This window comes from Bacidia gigantensis, assembly GCF_019456465.1.
Source record: "Bacidia gigantensis strain McMullin 20006 chromosome Unknown contig_74, whole genome shotgun sequence".
NCBI lineage: Eukaryota > Fungi > Ascomycota > Lecanoromycetes > Lecanorales > Ramalinaceae > Bacidia > Bacidia gigantensis.
Genome location: NW_025408613.1, coordinates 1,190,185 through 1,205,955, shown reverse-complemented (window position 1 = coordinate 1,205,955; position 15,771 = coordinate 1,190,185). Strand labels below are relative to the sequence as shown.

The following is a 15,771-nucleotide window of genomic DNA, read 5'->3' as shown; positions in this document are numbered from 1 at the left end:
TGCTTAGACAATCATTTGAGCAACTCCTTGTCCACCTAGCGTCTTGCTTCCTACAAAGCCTTGCCCCTTCAACCCAGCAATGAGGTAGCATATCGCTGCCAGTAGCAGCACCACCGCAGCTGCGATCAAACTTGTAGCATCTTTGATAAGGCTGAGCCATTGGACCAAGCTCATACCACCATAGATGGCGGCTCGCATGTAATTCGTAGTGAACATTCGGATGAAGCTATCGAATTTTGGTGAGGTCGGACAGATGCGCAGGAGTAAGGGGACTTCAACGAAGATTAATGTGAGGCCAGAGAGCCTGTGTTCCAATTTAGTTTGGTATTTTTGAAGATTCTTGGTGGAGGGAGTTATCTCACAAGCATATCAGGCCAAATATGAAGAGCACATTCACGTGTAGCAGATGTGATATCCCGAGGGCTATACAGAGAAGGATGCAGAGAACTCCGATCCTATTACTGCGAGTCAGCCGTTGTCTCGGTCTACATTCCATGCTTTCCAAGGCTAAGAAGTTCTTGCGGCTGACTTGTAGCAAGTAGAGATGGAACACAAACCATTGTCCGTAGATACCTGATAGGTGAAAGATTTAGCAAAAGATTGAACCACGCATTGAAAGATGACCTACTGAAGTTTCGCGATCTCAGCTCCTCTGCGACCGTCATATCTTCTCTCAGACTTCAAATATTTGAACGATCTTCTTTTTCAGATGTATGAAGACACTTTTCTGGCGCTGCGAGGTGCTTATGTGCTGTTGAGGCTCTCCTTTCTGCTGCTCTCAGAAGTTCATTATAAGGGATCACAAAGCTGCAGACGGCAGGCAATCGGTACTTGAGGCGTGAGGAGCGTGTCGAAAATGCTCAAAGAACCGTCTTAATTGTTGAGATTGGCTTCGCAAAGATGTCTGGAATTTGGGTAAAAAGCTGACAGCAAAACGCTCAGATTACGCTAACCTCAATAGTACATATTAGTCATCATTGAATGTCTTTTTACGTCCAGCATCTATCATTGCGTACTTTATCATATACAGTGGAAAAGCAGTTATCAATACTGATTTCTACTGTTGCCTGAGTGGCACTCTTCATGTAGCCTAACTGCCGCGTCATCAATTCGTCTCTATTTGTACACTCGACCAACGGAAGAGCCGCTTATTTTGGTGCCTGATTCGTTCTAGAAAGAACGCATGATGATGGGTGCTCGGCTCGCGTCTACAACGATCGACTAGGCATAGTTGCTATGTATTTTCGGCTTCTTGCGTCCTGCTGGATCTCCACTTCATGTACAATGTTTCGCCGCATGCTACCATGACCAACGCCATCACGCCACCCTCTATCAGGAGCCCTGCTCATTTCTTCTCCTCCGAGTCGCACACATCTTTCCTAGCCATAAAGCAATCTAAAAACATCATTGAAGACATAGTAGCTGCCACTGCCATCGGGCAAAATCTGGAAGGTCTGCGCGTAGTTCTGAGGATGTTCGCTGTCGTCGATCTGTGTTGATGAATCCAATATCAGCCATACTCAGTAGCATGATGTCTTTGATAGTAATTACCACTAGCTGCCCTGTGACCATCACTAAGATCCCTCCGGAGTCATTTGAAGGTTGTGCATCACTCGTGACAATTTTGTGCTGTGTCGATTTAAAAGGCAGTGACTGCAGGCGATTAGCTTCGTTTTTCGATGTGAGGGCCTTCCGCTGGACTGACTGTGAGCTTGTCGATGATGCTGGCGACCCCTTGAACTTGGTTCGTCTCAAATGTGAGCATGGAATTTTCGCGCTGTAACAATGGTACAATGCATTAGCTATGCCTAACACTCTTGAATTGCCCATGTTACAGCCACATACATAGAGCCCAGCTAGATTTTGTCGACCCGCATCGAATGTTTGGTAGTAGAATTGAGTGAATTGAGCTGCAGGTAGCCGCTTAGCAATGTTTCAAGGATTTCCAAAGCTCATAGGGCATGGGCATCGAATGCGATTCGCAGGCTTAGAAATGGAACATACTGGCGACTGAGTTGAAGTCTGCACGGCTGTCAGCAAAGAGTCATCAGGATTGGTCTGCAGAGGCACGTATGAGGGCTTCATGCAGACAAAGCAGCTGACATACCTGCCATACTTGGCAATACGAGTCCGTTCCAGCGATAAAAGTGTGCAAAAGGTGGTCAGTGTAGGTAAGGAAGGAACGTAGCGGGGCTCTGCGTGACGAAAAGGCAAAGACGGTCTCTTTCCGCACTTTCGCCTAGGCCAAAATTATCTCTCGTGGACTTTACTTTGATGTCACTCGCAGTCAGAGAACACATGAATAACGCGACCACCTGGTAAGCGAGTCCCTTCTCACATGTTGCTCCTCTGATGAGTGCTCAATGCTTCAATCTTTCATGATGACTAGAATATAAACAATAACTCCTGATCGTAAATGATGTATCAAATCAATTATCAAGCTCAACAGTCTGAAACATTCTCTTTCTGCATCTACATCTATACAACAAGATAAATTGAGATCAAGCTGACTTGAGCACAGAAACGCCCATCAGGGGTCCGATAAGCAAGTCGAACCGGTTTGATGCCATAGAATCTCATCCGAGCAGGTTAGTCTTGTTGTCGATCATACGACGTATTCTATCAAATTCACTCGGCTCGATCTATTAGAATGCTCTTGAGACCCTTTTGATAATGAGGGGAATCCAATGTGCAACAAATATTCGAAGTAGACGATCATGAACGCGCATTGGCCTCGACATAAATTGAATTGATGCGGAAATCAGCTGAGTCCTACACGCTGTCTACCTTATGGTCTGCTACCTCTCTTATACTCAATCACTTGCGTCTTTCATCTAATCGTGCCTTGTTCTTCTTACATTTGGTGGAAATTATGTCTAATTGATTGCATTAGATATGAGTCTCTGTGTTTCATTAGTCTGCTTGTAAACCCGGCATTGAGTCGATGCCTCCAACGCCTTCCCAAAACTCTTCAAAATCTATCTTCTGATCGCTGAATTCTTCGCGAATCTTATCAATAGCTTTCTGCCGTCTGTCCACTGTAAAATCACCGGCCTGGCTAGTCTCGCTTTGTAAAACCTCAATAACTCTAAAGAACAAATTCTCTTTGCCCAAGGCAGTCAATGTATCCTTCACGCCTTGTAAATACTTCGAGTTCTGAGTCTCCAGCCCATCTTCATGCTCCCTCCATACCTCCCAGATCAACCATCCACACCGTTCCGTGAAAACAAACACGCCAGTCTTGAAATCCTCAAACTTATTAGTCCCCTCCTCCACAAGCGCATGCGCCTCAATCATGCCAGAAAAGTAGAGATCCCAGCTCTTATCCAGCATCTGATACGCCGTTTTCTCCTTAACACACCGCTGCTCCACAGCCGGCAGCACTCTCTCGTTCACCAACTTCCCCTCCAAACCTTCTGCCAAAACTTCCTCTATAGCGTTCACCGTCTCCTCACCTCCGACCTTTTCCCGGTAATACACCTCCCGATCCCACTTCCTACTCCTCCGAACCACAAGCTCAACATCAGCAAACGTGACCGCCCTCCGCCACGCCACCGGAGATGCATTCACCTCTCTTCCGAACAGCCCACTACCCAGGAAGAAATCCAAGGGCCACATCCCAATGAATCTCAGCAGTATGAAATCCCCCAAGAACATCATCGTCCGCTCGAATCCGACGCCCAGCAAGCCCAAGGCGGGGATGCGGTGCACATCAAGTTTATGAGGGGAATCATAGCCGGCTGCGGCAGTCAGGATGGAGAGGTAGGTCGGTAGGGCGACGTAGATGCGGTAGAGGACTACGATGCTGAGGAAGATGTTGAGAAGGAGGGGAACGGAGAAGAGACGGCGTTTGAATGCGCGGGGGTGGTTGTCGAGGGAGGTGATGTAGATGTGGTCGGAGGGGAGATTGGTGAGGAAGGGTTGGAGATGATCAGGGGCTTTGGTGAAGGGGCGGGGGATGTCATTTGAGGACGAGGTGGAGGTTGGAGAGGTAGATGGCTTGGTGTTGGATTTGCGTTTGGAGGGTTTGGGCATTTTGCCCAACTTCAAGGTCTAGAGCCTTATGAAGGATGCATTTAAATATTTATAGTGGACTGATAGGTGTGGGTTCACGTCATTCGTTGACGCCCTGAATCGGCGCGAGTCGCGTCAAATTTCAGCCCTACGACATGAAGAAGACATCACCCTCGTGATGTAATCTCTTCGCTTCATAGAACGAAGTCTTCTTCATTCGCCTCGTCCTGAATCTCACTCATTTCTAGGAACCTAGCCAGATCGCCCATTTGCTCACAATGGCCGCTGTCGATCTTCCTGCAAAGGTCGATAATACTCCTGGTGCCATAATTTTCATAGGCTACATCCTAGCTGCACTGATTCTGACCGCTCTCTTATGCCGTGATTTGATACATGAATATCTCTATCTTCCCAAGAAGCTCAGAAACAATGAAAAGTTCCACCGAAATTTCCAAGCATTTGCCGCCTTGGCTATGCTGAGCTTTGCCCTCTTATCGTACAATATGCTAGATTTTCTGCTCGAATCATATGAAGCATGGGCAAAAGTGCACGGCGTGGAGGTTCCAAGTCAATTTTATGGGTCGGGAGGGTTATTGGGCCACAGTCAACAACGGGTTTCTTTACACATTTGGAATTGGTTGACGGGCTCCACGCTGTTCACCGACTTTGCCAGGGGATTTTGCGAGTCTAATGAGCATTTCTGGTGGACTCAACAGGTGATGCTAGTGGTAGCGGCTTTCAATCTCTATCTGAGCGCTGAAGGTACATTTTTCCTAACAAACTTACTGGGTGTACTGACTTGGTGACATCAGGTCCAAAAAGGCACATCAAGAATCTTTGGGCATTTGCTATCATCTCACAGATTCTGCCGGTCTCATTTGCGCAGAACCTCTTCTTCCTCGCTCTTCTAATGAAGCCTAAGAATGCTGGCAAAACCCTTATTTGGACCCCAAACTTTGCCCTTCAAGTAGGGCCATTGCTCGCTTTTTTCGTGATACTGTCCATGGCTCCGTACACCATCGGAACACAATACTTCACAACCGTCAGAGTAGCCATTCGGCTATCTTTGTTTTGGCCAATCCTCTTGGGTACCATGCTGCCGAAGAGCTATGGCCATCGGCTATCAGAGCAAAGGATCCGGCCATACAACATCAATCTGGCAGCCATACTAGGCGCCTGCTCGGTCTGTCTAGTTATTGTCCAATCCTTGATCACTTTGACTTTCAGCGGGTTCGATGTTCACAGATTAGTTACATCGATCAACGATAACCCAGCTATCAGGGCCCTTGGATATGATTACCCATTGAGTCTCTTGAGCGCTTTTACCTGGTACTCTCTGCAAGAGAATGTGTCAAAGTAGTGTCTTTCAACTATTGGACTCTTATGATTCCCCGTCATAGGTGCCAGAGTAAACTCACAAATTATCTCTCGTCAGTTTAGATAATCATTGACGGGAAAGCTATTCTGGAAAGCTATTCTGGAAAGGAACATTTGACGGTGGCCTTCAGTGTTCGAATCCAATGTTAGGTATATGATCTCGAACAGGCAAAGCGTGTGGAATCCCGCCAGTGAAATCCCGCCATCATAGGATGACGGTGGTGGTGAAATTGCCTTTGGAGGACAGCGAAAAAAGGATCATACGATTCAATTACGTGGGACAAGTGTTTTCAAGTGATGCCTCAAAAGATGTGCTTGTTGGTGTGGCCGTAAAGCATCTTCACGATCGATTTGTCACTGTTCGTTGCCCTAGGTTCATTTTACAGCATTTCCATTCGGTTGCAATGAAAACGCAAGGTTTGAATCGTGATAAAGGGATGGAATGGCTCCACGTCCGAGTCAGACAGACAGCTCTCACAAAGAAGATGACTTGTCATGGAATCTAGTCTTTCAACAGCTGTGGCTTGTGACCTGGTTGTACAACATTTCAATCACTTTAGGGGCAGACGAGCGTCAGCATCACCGAATTGTTGGGAACGTGCAGTTGTACGACCTTACGGTGGTTGTGCATGCGATGTCACGACACAGATATTGTCTTAATCATGTCCAAAAAGCGCTCATGTCTTCGATACTCTTCAGCTTCTACTTTCTCTCCATCACCATCATCACTGTCACCATACAACAAATCGCCGAAACTTGCTTATACTTACAATCTGACCACTTTATCACTTCCCAAGAGGCATCTCATCATGTCTGACAGCCAACCCGACGTTTCTGACCTCACCTACGACCCCAACGCCGTCCCTTGGCGACCCCCACTCCCACAACGCCAACTTGACCAATTTTCTCGCAACCATCCACCCGATAATCGTCCACTCCTTGAACGAGTCCAGGACAACTCTTATGAGCTCTGGTACCTAGAGCAACATCCACACATGCAAGTGCACATCAACCGTCTTCGTAACGAACACGACCCGCAGCGACGAGTCGAGCGTGAACTAGCCTTTGAGCAACAACGAAGTAAAGATTTACAAAACTTCTTTGAGGCAGGTGTAGCCGAGTTAGAGTGCCTACGACAACTGGAAGAAGAACAGACTGCGTATCAGAGACAGCAGCTGAGAAAGGAAGCACGGCTGAATGTGCAGATGGCAGAGCTTGAGAGCTTGCCTCATCCTCCTCGCCGGAGCCAGAGCATCGGAAACTACCACTCACGTGAAAGTCCTATGGGTGAGAACGGTAGTACAAGACACCGAGCCTCAAGCGGCCATGCATCTCAACGTGGTAGCGACATGGACGGGATTGGCGGTGGTGATCACCGAGCTCTGAGCCGCCACGGCTCTTGCTCAACTTCACGCGTACAGGGACCTACTGACCCCCAACAAATTGCTGATCTCCTGGACCATTTCCGCCCGCTTGGAGGATTTTGGAATACGCGCTGACTACTGGTGATATGGCTTCCCTTTCGATCCAGATTGCATGCATTGATCGCTTGGCACGTGTGTTAAAGTTTGTATTGCTAGTGGCAGGGATCAGGAGAGGCAAAGAACCGTGTCCAGTCTGCGCAAGATACATAGTCTATAGCATGCAAATTCTTCCCACGTCATGACCTTTTCAGGCTGCTGGTCATCAATCAACGTTTTCATTGTATCATCTGCTGAGATAGAAATGTCAGGAGAATCTTTCAAGTCATAGCAGAGTACGCTGTTCAGACGCATTCATGAGTATCAAGCGAAGAGCTCCATCACTCACTACCATCAAACACCATCAAAACATCCCCCGAATAGTCCAGTCAACATTCACTCCACCTTGGAAATTCCAACCTTCTCATATTCTCGTTCCATTATCCGCATCAACGACAAACCATACCATGCATAGCCAAGACACAGCTCGACTTCTTGTATTCTAGGGAAAGCATCCATAATCTACTGACCCCCTTAGCCGATCTATTAAGGCTCCTGTATCTCACGCGGCAGCCAAACAAATTCCCCATTTCCACACGCAAACCATGACATTCATTGAACAAAACGACATTTCTTAGTTCTGAGTACCTCATGATCTCTCGCGTCCCGGACCCACCAACAACTCGTAGAACGTTTGAAAACTCCCGCGTCACGACAGTGGAAGATGCGAGAACACGCTCCCACTCGCGTATTAAAATGGATGATCATACTTGAAGACTTCAAATCTGTACATGTAAGAGAACTGCCGGCATTTGGTACTAGGACAGGTGCTTCTTGACTGTTGTCGCTTTTCGTAACAACAGGAGCCCGCCGCTGAGGGGTTCCGCGTGTACAGCAGTCAATCTCCCAATTCTTTCAATCAAGACGAATACACGATGACAATTTAAAGGCTTCAATACAATTGTCTGTGCTGTCCATCATGCTCCTTATTCGGACATGGTTAGGATAGACCTTATACCCCTGGATTTTGTTCAGCTGACCGGGATAGGATTTCAATAAATACACCTGACTACCATCATAGATAAAGCATACAGAGACTGTTTCTCTCCCAGGTTGCTTGAATGTAAGAATGCTATTCCTTTCCATAGGCGCCGCTTCTCTATGTCTTCAGCTCTTTCCACCCATATCCAGGTCGAGTATGTACCAACTCAAGCCATTCACAATCATGTATATACAACACACCGCAATGCCGCAACAAGGGGTATTCAAAATGACAAGTCAACCACGCTCCAACGCTATGTATCTTCCTCAGGTTGAGTCAAAGTACCATGAGCCTCCCAATTATCCAAAAGCTTTGCGATCCTCTTGAAAGAGACCGGCTTCGTGAGGAACAAATCGATCCCACTCGCAAAAGCTTCTGCTTGATCCTCACCAGACGCCAGCCCAGTCAGCGCAATAACGAAGGCAGACGAGCGCTCATCCCCTGCCCTGCTTTTGCCATCACGTTGGCACTCGATGTCCCGAATCGCGCGCGTTGCTTCAAATCCGTTCATGATGGGCATCGAGATGTCCATGAAGATGATGTCGTAGCCGTCTTCGGATGCCTCGGCGGCCTGAACGGCCAATAGCCCGTCGTCAGCAGTGTCGATACAATCGTATTTTCTCTTCCTCATGCTAGCCTGTAATAATCGTAGGTTTATCTTGTTGTCATCGACTAGTAAGAGTCTTGGGGAGCGCTTTCCGGGCTGTTCTTTTTCTGCTCCGTGTGGTGCGTTGCTTAATGGCGACTGCGCATGCTGGTGCTCGGCGACTTCAAGGGTCGATCTACCGGCACTTGGGAATTGTCCATTTTGAGCGGAGGTATTGTTCGAGCTAACATCGGGTGACGAGCTGCCATTGTTTTGGCTAGGGAATGGGAATTGGGTCGCACCATCTGCACCTACTGCTGTAGTATCACCGCTCGCTGATTTCGAGACTGAATCATCAACAGCCATCAAGGCATTCCGCGAATGACTCGCAGACATCTCTTCATTGGTCTGGATTTCGATGGGGTCATGTCCCTCGTTCGATTGAAGGGTGAGTTGGTTCAATTCTGGTAGATCTTCATGATGGTTGTTCGACGTCCTCTCGGCCGGCATAGGTGTGGTTGGTCCTCCAAAGCCGAGCTCGTACCCTTGCGATCTGTCCAGACAGACTCGCAGAGCTTTCGCAAGTTTACGCGGGCCACAAGGCTTTGAAACGAATTCCATGACAGAATGTCCATAGCTCACCTTGGCCACTTGGTTGCGGTTGGTGCTTTTACATAGCACCAGTATTGGAAGGTCTACTGGAGTCTTTGGGGGCAATGAATGCAGTGCTTGGTCGTCTGTGATCAAAGCTCTTACATCGTAGGATTTCAGATCCGCCTCATGTTTCTTGGCACGAAGGCCCAACCAGTGTTCGAGACAGGCTTGCAACGCAGGACCTGTACCTGTTTTGTGCCATTCGAAGCCAAACAAGGCGACACGGACGCTCTGATAGTCGCGCTCTAAAACGCTGATCGAGTCGTCAATGGTTGACGCTGTACCGCTGCTTGGTGTTGCCACTGGTGTGTCGGCACCGGGTACCCGAGATAGGGGAATTTTGATATCGACTTCTGTGCCTATCCCTACGTCACTCTGAACGTCGATCGTGCCAGATAGCATGGTGATAATAGATCTAACTATAGACAGTCCTAGACCAGTTCCACTTGCAAGAACGTCTTCTTGGCAGAAAGGTTTGAAGAGACTTGTCCGTAGATACTGTCGAGATATGCCTTTGCCGGTATCGATGATCTGTATCTGTAGAATGCTTTCCTTTGAGAGATCCGCGCCATCAGCAGCATCCGTTGAATGCTGCCCCTTGTCATCAAGAGAAAGTTTTACATGAATGGAGCCTTTCTGGGTATATTTCAAAGCGTTGCCGAATATATTCCTGACAGACAATTAATCAGTTATGAAATCTCAATATCGAGAGCATCAGCTAAGCAGTACAAGATATTTCAGGTCCTGATAAAACGCAGAGATGGTGGCAAGCTCCAGAACGACACGTAAAACAGGCTGACTTACATTATGACGCGCTTGAGTGCACCAGGCTGGGTGACAAAACAGTAATTACCTGGCTGAAAATCGAAAATGATTTCGACGTCTTTCTCTTTGCAGATCCTCCTAGATTCTGTTCCAACGTGAAGACCTTGCTCTCTTGCACCGACTTTCGCAAAATGAGAGAGCGAGGTTGCGTCTGTAGAGCTGATATCCTGGTAAACCTGGCCAGCATAGACGCCCTCAACGACTTCCTCGGCAATAGATGCAACATCGACTACCGCATACACGTTGAGCATCTGGGGTGCATCTTTGTCTGCCATAGTTCTTTGATTTTTAAGATGTCCCTTAATCTTTGCCCGCTTATGGGATCTATACCAAGTCCGCTCAAATGAATTGATCTTGCTGTAGTCGAGAATATGATTAATTGTATCCAGAAGAGTCCGGCCACAAGAAGATATGGTATCGACTAGGCTACTTTGAGACGCGTCTTGTGTGACGTCTGCAAGGAATTCGGCTGAAGCTAAGATGCCATGCAGTGGACTCCGAAGCTCATGCGAAATCGAGCCAATGAAGTCGGCCTTTTGCCGGTCGGCAGCCATGGACGATAGCCTTGAGACTTGAGCCATAATGCTATTACCGAAGGCTACGAAGAAGCTAAGCTCGGTCTCAACAGAGAAGATCTGATGTGCCGATGTCTTCGTTGTCCAGGCAAAGCTAGCACAAAACCACCTGCTTGAGCCCGCATCCCAGAGACCATAAAAGAGCAGTTGCTTCGCGTCAGGAAAATACTTTCTCAGCAATACGGTCTCTTGGTATCTTTTCTTACCTGAAAGTTCTCCGACTCGGTCAGCTCCTGACCTCGTGAGCGCATCTTCTTCTGAGGATGACAGTGTTGAATCAGTATCAAAGGACCAGAGTTTACCGCGTGGATAACGGCGAAGCAGGCTGTGCAATAACCGGTCGTCTATAGGATGAAAATTTCGAGGTTCAGTCTCACGAATTGCCAAAGGTACCGCAGCATTCGTAGTAGGGACGCCCGCCGTCTCCGAATCTAAGGTGGATCTTTTATTGTTATCGAGATATTCTGTGTTGTTCACTTGAGAAGACAGGTCGGTATTGTGGCGACGTCTTGTAGTGCTATCAAAGAAGACGACGCCCCCATTGGGTTGAATCCCGAGCGCTTCGTACAGAATGTTACTTGCCCGTATGAGAGTGGCACGATGGCCACTGTCGTCAAACGTCTGAGTTTCATCGATGGAATCAGAGTCGTCGTGTGAGCTTTCAGCCTGCTGATTGGTTGAAGAACCATCAACATGACGTTCTATGTATAGTCAGCACTAGAGCGCCACATTGCTCCGACAATTCTTCATTCATACGAACCAAAGTGGGAATGGTGCCGTGAATCAGGTCGATCCGGACCTGATTGGGATGTACTGCCGTCACTATTCATACCCGCTGCTCGAGAAGCAACAGAGTGGGTTCCTTCCAAAGTTTGATCTTGCCTATTTGAAGCACCATGAGATTGTTCTGCAGGCAATGTGCTTTTCCCTTGAACGAAAGCATTGATTCCCACAGATAGCTTTACTGTCTTTCTTCGCTCCTCAGCCTCCGCGCTGACTTCCATATGCTTCACGACGGTCTGAGCCAGCGTGCCAAGAAGGTCCACTTGCTCGGGGGTCAAGTGGGGGCGGGGTACGCTATCAAGGATGAATAGGGAACCTATGTTGATTCCTCTCTTTGTCTTCAAAGGCGTTCCAGCATAGTATCTGAATTGCGGCCCGTCTGTGACGAATGGCAACTCGTTGAAGCGAGGATCCTCTGCTAGATTTGGCACCGTGAAGATTGGATATTGACCCGCTTTCTCAGCAGTCACCTCAAGCGTACGCTCGCACAGCCGACCTGACTTATCCACGGAACCGCATCCAAACCACAATTCATCCCCAGCTGCGCCGCTCTTAGAGGTGTCCAGAAGGTTGAGGGTCTTCGTTGCTTCTGCGATGAAGTACTGTGTCTTCTTGCCTATGACGCTGGGATGAAGTTGGTGGTAAGCGTGTGGACGCACTCTCTACCAAGGCGCTGGTGTTACCTGATCATGGCCCTCTGAGCCTCTAGTCGGATAGCGCACAGTTGAGCGAGCGCAGTCAGATTGGTATCCGGCGAGGATGCTCGGTGTACTGAGATATCCTCGGTCGATGTATCGGGGGGCGAATAGTAGCGTAACATCTCATGCTCACGTACGACATCTCGCTTCGTTGGAGCTATCTCTAGATGACACACGGTCGCCATCGCTAATTGGCCGTTCCTAGCAGGTCCCGAGGCTTCTGCTCGTCAAGCTGCTGCGACTTCATTGAAGGGATGTCTATCCATGAGTGACAATATGGATGGATATTGCAGAGAGCTGAATACGCCCGTAGCAGCTTCTGTGGTCACAAACCTCAGCCCGTAGAAAAAAGTCCTAAAATGCATTTGGGCCGTTCGAGTTCTAGGCTCTGACGTCACGCGCTCGAATAACAGTTCGGGGCGGAAAATCTTTTCTCCATGGTCCTTGGATGTATCCAGATGAGCAATTCAGAGTATTGCCACCAAAAAATATCGAAAATGTACCTTTTGCGATTGCAGGAGGCGCGCGACTGTTACTGCTTTCGCTTACCTCGAATCGTGCAAAGATTCAATGTCTCCAAGAAAGTGCCACGCTATGTACTTTGAGGGACTGTCCACAATATGTAACAAAGTACCATCAAAATCGTTGGGATGGTCATTCGCAGCAAGAGAACATCAACCAGCACGTTCGAAATGAGGTGCAGGAAAAGTTCTTGAACTTTTGACATGGGATTGATCGTTGCTTATGGTAAGGCACGTTCATTTACATAAGTGCACATTTCTTGTCCGCCTTAAAGGCTCGTTCCCGTGGAGACTTTCTCATTTTGTAAGATCGCCCTAGAAGATTGGCAGTCATGAAACTGTCGTCGAGACCTTTACCAGCTAAAGCGGAGCACTCTGCATACGCAGCTGCTCCCAAGATTCTTGCTTTCATCAGTCCGTCCAGGTAATGCACAGGCTTCATTGTCCATGTGGCAAGCTTCTCGACTACTTCTTTGGAATTGCGCTCGTCCGCCTCCAGTCCTGCAAGCAGGATTGGAACGTCTGGCATAGAATGTCTTATTTCGGCTAAAAACTACAATCGGTCAGTCTCAGCGAAGACAGCTTGCATCTTCTGGTCATCCAGGAAATATACGAACTTTCTCTGGTATGTTCCAATGACGAAGGAGATCCAATCGCAAATAACACAGACCCCATTCCTCGACGCCCAAGAGAACGAAGGTGCGACATATGATGAATGGCGCTGGCTGTTTCGACCATCCACTGATTCCCATTGCAACCCGATGAGAATGTTGGACTTCCAAAGACCTGCAAAGTTTTCTCCGAGATGTGGGCTCAACCTGGTAATTAGGCTGGAGAAAGCCACTAAGGTGTGTTCTGCATGGGTCAAGCCTTGGGATGTGAAGGTCTCGCAAAAGGCAGTATAGGTCCGCCATACGACTTCCATGCGTTCCTTGCGTATCAAAGATTCCGATCTCTTAAGGGTGCGAGCAAAGTTCGCTTTTTGAAGATTCCACGTCGAGTCAGCACCGTCTTGTTTGACACGGTCTATGCCGCCACATTTGCAGCGCATGCTATCGTTGCACTCGAACGAGACCTCTTCTCACGTGCCGCCGAAATGGAGGATTCTAGAGCTCAAAAGGCGCTCTTGAAAACAGCAGGCTCTCTCGAACCAGCTATCAATATCATCACTTAGGTTCACCAAATTGTCATGGTCAATGGAATGACGAATAACAACTTTCGTGTCGCCTGAGTGAGCAACACTGTTATCATCAATACCTTCATAGGTATATCGTTTCGCTTCTTTTTCCAAGGCTAGTGTGCGCCCGCGGGCTGCAAAAACTTCGTAGGCATTCTGAAAGATAGCTCCCATTTTAGGTGATTCTGCTAGCCAATCTGCCTTGTCGCCTTGAATGTTGCATAACGAATCGATCCAGATGTGCCTTATACCCAGCGCAAGGGACAGTCTTATGGTTCCTTGAAAGATACTTGGCATAATCGTCCCAATTTATTCCGGCGGATCTTATGTGCGCATTCTGTGGTGTTGTTTTAATGGGCTTGCTGCAAGTCCAATAGTGACTTAGTGCGACGTACTTTTAGATGTCCTTTCGATCGGTGGAAATCAAAGTATCAGTTAGATCAAATGGTCCCTTTGTGTGCTCCACCTGTAGCAGTCGGCTGGTTTGGTGCTCTGTATTTTGTTGCCACATAAGGAGTGATTGGCGAAATTGTCTTCAATCCATTGGCACACTTGATAAGGCTAGAGCCACTGAGTACGTTTGGAGCTACCTGAGGAGCTACCGCAAAAGCGCTCCATGGACTGAGGTTGCCTGTTCTGCTCAGCATATAAGCAAACGGCATTCCAGCTTACTTCCGACAGAAAAGCAAGTGTGTATGATGGCAACGACACAACGATTTAAAAAAAGCGACTTAGTCATTCTCACTTTCTAGAGCAGAGTAAAGAAGAGCTATCAGACGTCGTCTCCGATCATATGCGGAGTTGCCTCTTGGTTCGATTAGGAGACGTGCCTCTACATATCCAGTCCTCTCCTTATAGTTCAAGCTCAATAAGAATTTCCTTAGGTCGAGAGGGCGATTAGTAACGAGGTCAAAGTCATTCAAATTTTGGTTGGCCAGAGAGTAGAAGTCCTCCGTGCATTCGGCTATATGATCTGCCAGGTAGTCAAGATAATTTAGCCTGTTCCAATTAAACCCCCACGCTTCACGGTGCTGTTGTAGACCTAGCCAAATTGTGTATCAAGAGTTGCATGGATTGGCGTCTTCAGTGAGAAGCGCCACTGTTGTCCAAACTTTGGAATTGCTGCCATCGATGCCATTGTCCAATGCAGATTTAGACGCATCGAGATCTCCTAGATCGATGTCGAAGACGTAGGACGCGTGTCTGAAGCCGCAACAGCTATGTCAATATGATTTATATCGATATCAGTTCCAGGGTGAAGTAATATGAACAAAGCTATCGCCCCGCCCATACCGACACTTAACTTGTTGACGAGGTATCGTTTAAGTTATCGAACAGGTACTGCTCCACCAACAGCAGCATTAGTCTGGTGGATTAGATAGCCAGATAATCAATCAGTTGCTTTAATCTGTCAACCTGACGCATTGATCAATGGATTCAATTGACGAATGAGGTGTGGCGCGACTCTTGTTCCAAAAGAGCTCAGACGCTTAGGCTTGGTCGCCTCCAGCGAAGACTTCGGGTGCGAAAGATGCTGCACACGTCTTTGCAGACGTAGACCTGTTAATCCTCACTTCAGTGAAGAAGCGGTGGAAATTTCGACACCGCTTCATCAGCTCACCCTAGTCAAAACAATCAATTCGACCTGCATGGCTGAGCAAAGTTAGAATAAGCGATATCAAACGATTAACCACTGATCAACATCAAGGCGTCTGGATTGGAGCACTCAGTTTGAATGATTTCTCTACCTATGCAACCTTAGTAATAGTCCTGTCAGCGCCCTTGCTTCGTATCAAACAAAAACACAAACAACCACGCTGAGTTCGCTCAATCAACAAAAACAATAGCGGGGATGCCATGCTCGTCACCTCGTCGTCTCTCAAAGGAAAACAAACACCTTGGGAACACCTTCGCTCGCATTCACCCGTGCTCGTCCCCATTCACATGCTCATGCTCATTTTCATCTTCCGTGACCATTATCTCATCACAAACCTCCCTCCCTTCTAAGAGGCGCTTTGATCAGAGCACAAGAGCCCCAATCAACCCGGCAGCGCCCATG

General features: G+C 47.8%; 5 protein-coding genes across 5 annotated transcripts; 1 reads left to right on the top strand and 4 right to left on the bottom strand.

The window, feature by feature from the left end:
- Nucleotides 1-1,379: 1,379 nt before the first annotated feature.
- Nucleotides 1,380-2,114, bottom strand: NTF2 (Nuclear transport factor 2; the record flags this gene model as incomplete). Its single annotated transcript, XM_044809273.1, has 6 exons — nt 1,380-1,490; nt 1,552-1,653; nt 1,706-1,777; nt 1,846-1,910; nt 2,005-2,022; nt 2,108-2,114. 6 exons carry the CDS (start codon nt 2,112-2,114, stop codon nt 1,380-1,382), a joined length of 375 nt encoding a protein of 124 aa, XP_044665260.1.
- A 799-nt stretch (nt 2,115-2,913) lies between these two features.
- On the bottom strand, nt 2,914-4,035 carry KY384_000738 (uncharacterized protein; the record flags this gene model as incomplete). Its single annotated transcript, XM_044809272.1, has 1 exon — nt 2,914-4,035. One exon carries the CDS (start codon nt 4,033-4,035, stop codon nt 2,914-2,916), a length of 1,122 nt encoding a protein of 373 aa, XP_044665259.1.
- Nucleotides 4,036-6,200: 2,165 nt separating this feature from the next.
- On the top strand, nt 6,201-6,890 carry KY384_000737 (uncharacterized protein; the record flags this gene model as incomplete). Its single annotated transcript, XM_044809271.1, has 1 exon — nt 6,201-6,890. One exon carries the CDS (start codon nt 6,201-6,203, stop codon nt 6,888-6,890), a length of 690 nt encoding a protein of 229 aa, XP_044665258.1.
- A 1,256-nt stretch (nt 6,891-8,146) lies between these two features.
- On the bottom strand, nt 8,147-12,199 carry KY384_000736 (uncharacterized protein; the record flags this gene model as incomplete). The annotated part of the gene is made up of 4 exons (XM_044809270.1): nt 8,147-9,803; nt 9,938-11,234; nt 11,294-11,940; nt 12,039-12,199. 4 exons carry the CDS (start codon nt 12,197-12,199, stop codon nt 8,147-8,149), a joined length of 3,762 nt encoding a protein of 1,253 aa, XP_044665257.1.
- A 577-nt stretch (nt 12,200-12,776) lies between these two features.
- On the bottom strand, nt 12,777-13,287 carry KY384_000735 (uncharacterized protein; the record flags this gene model as incomplete). The annotated part of the gene is made up of 2 exons (XM_044809269.1): nt 12,777-13,088; nt 13,153-13,287. 2 exons carry the CDS (start codon nt 13,285-13,287, stop codon nt 12,777-12,779), a joined length of 447 nt encoding a protein of 148 aa, XP_044665256.1.
- Between the last annotated feature and the right edge of the window lie 2,484 nt (nt 13,288-15,771).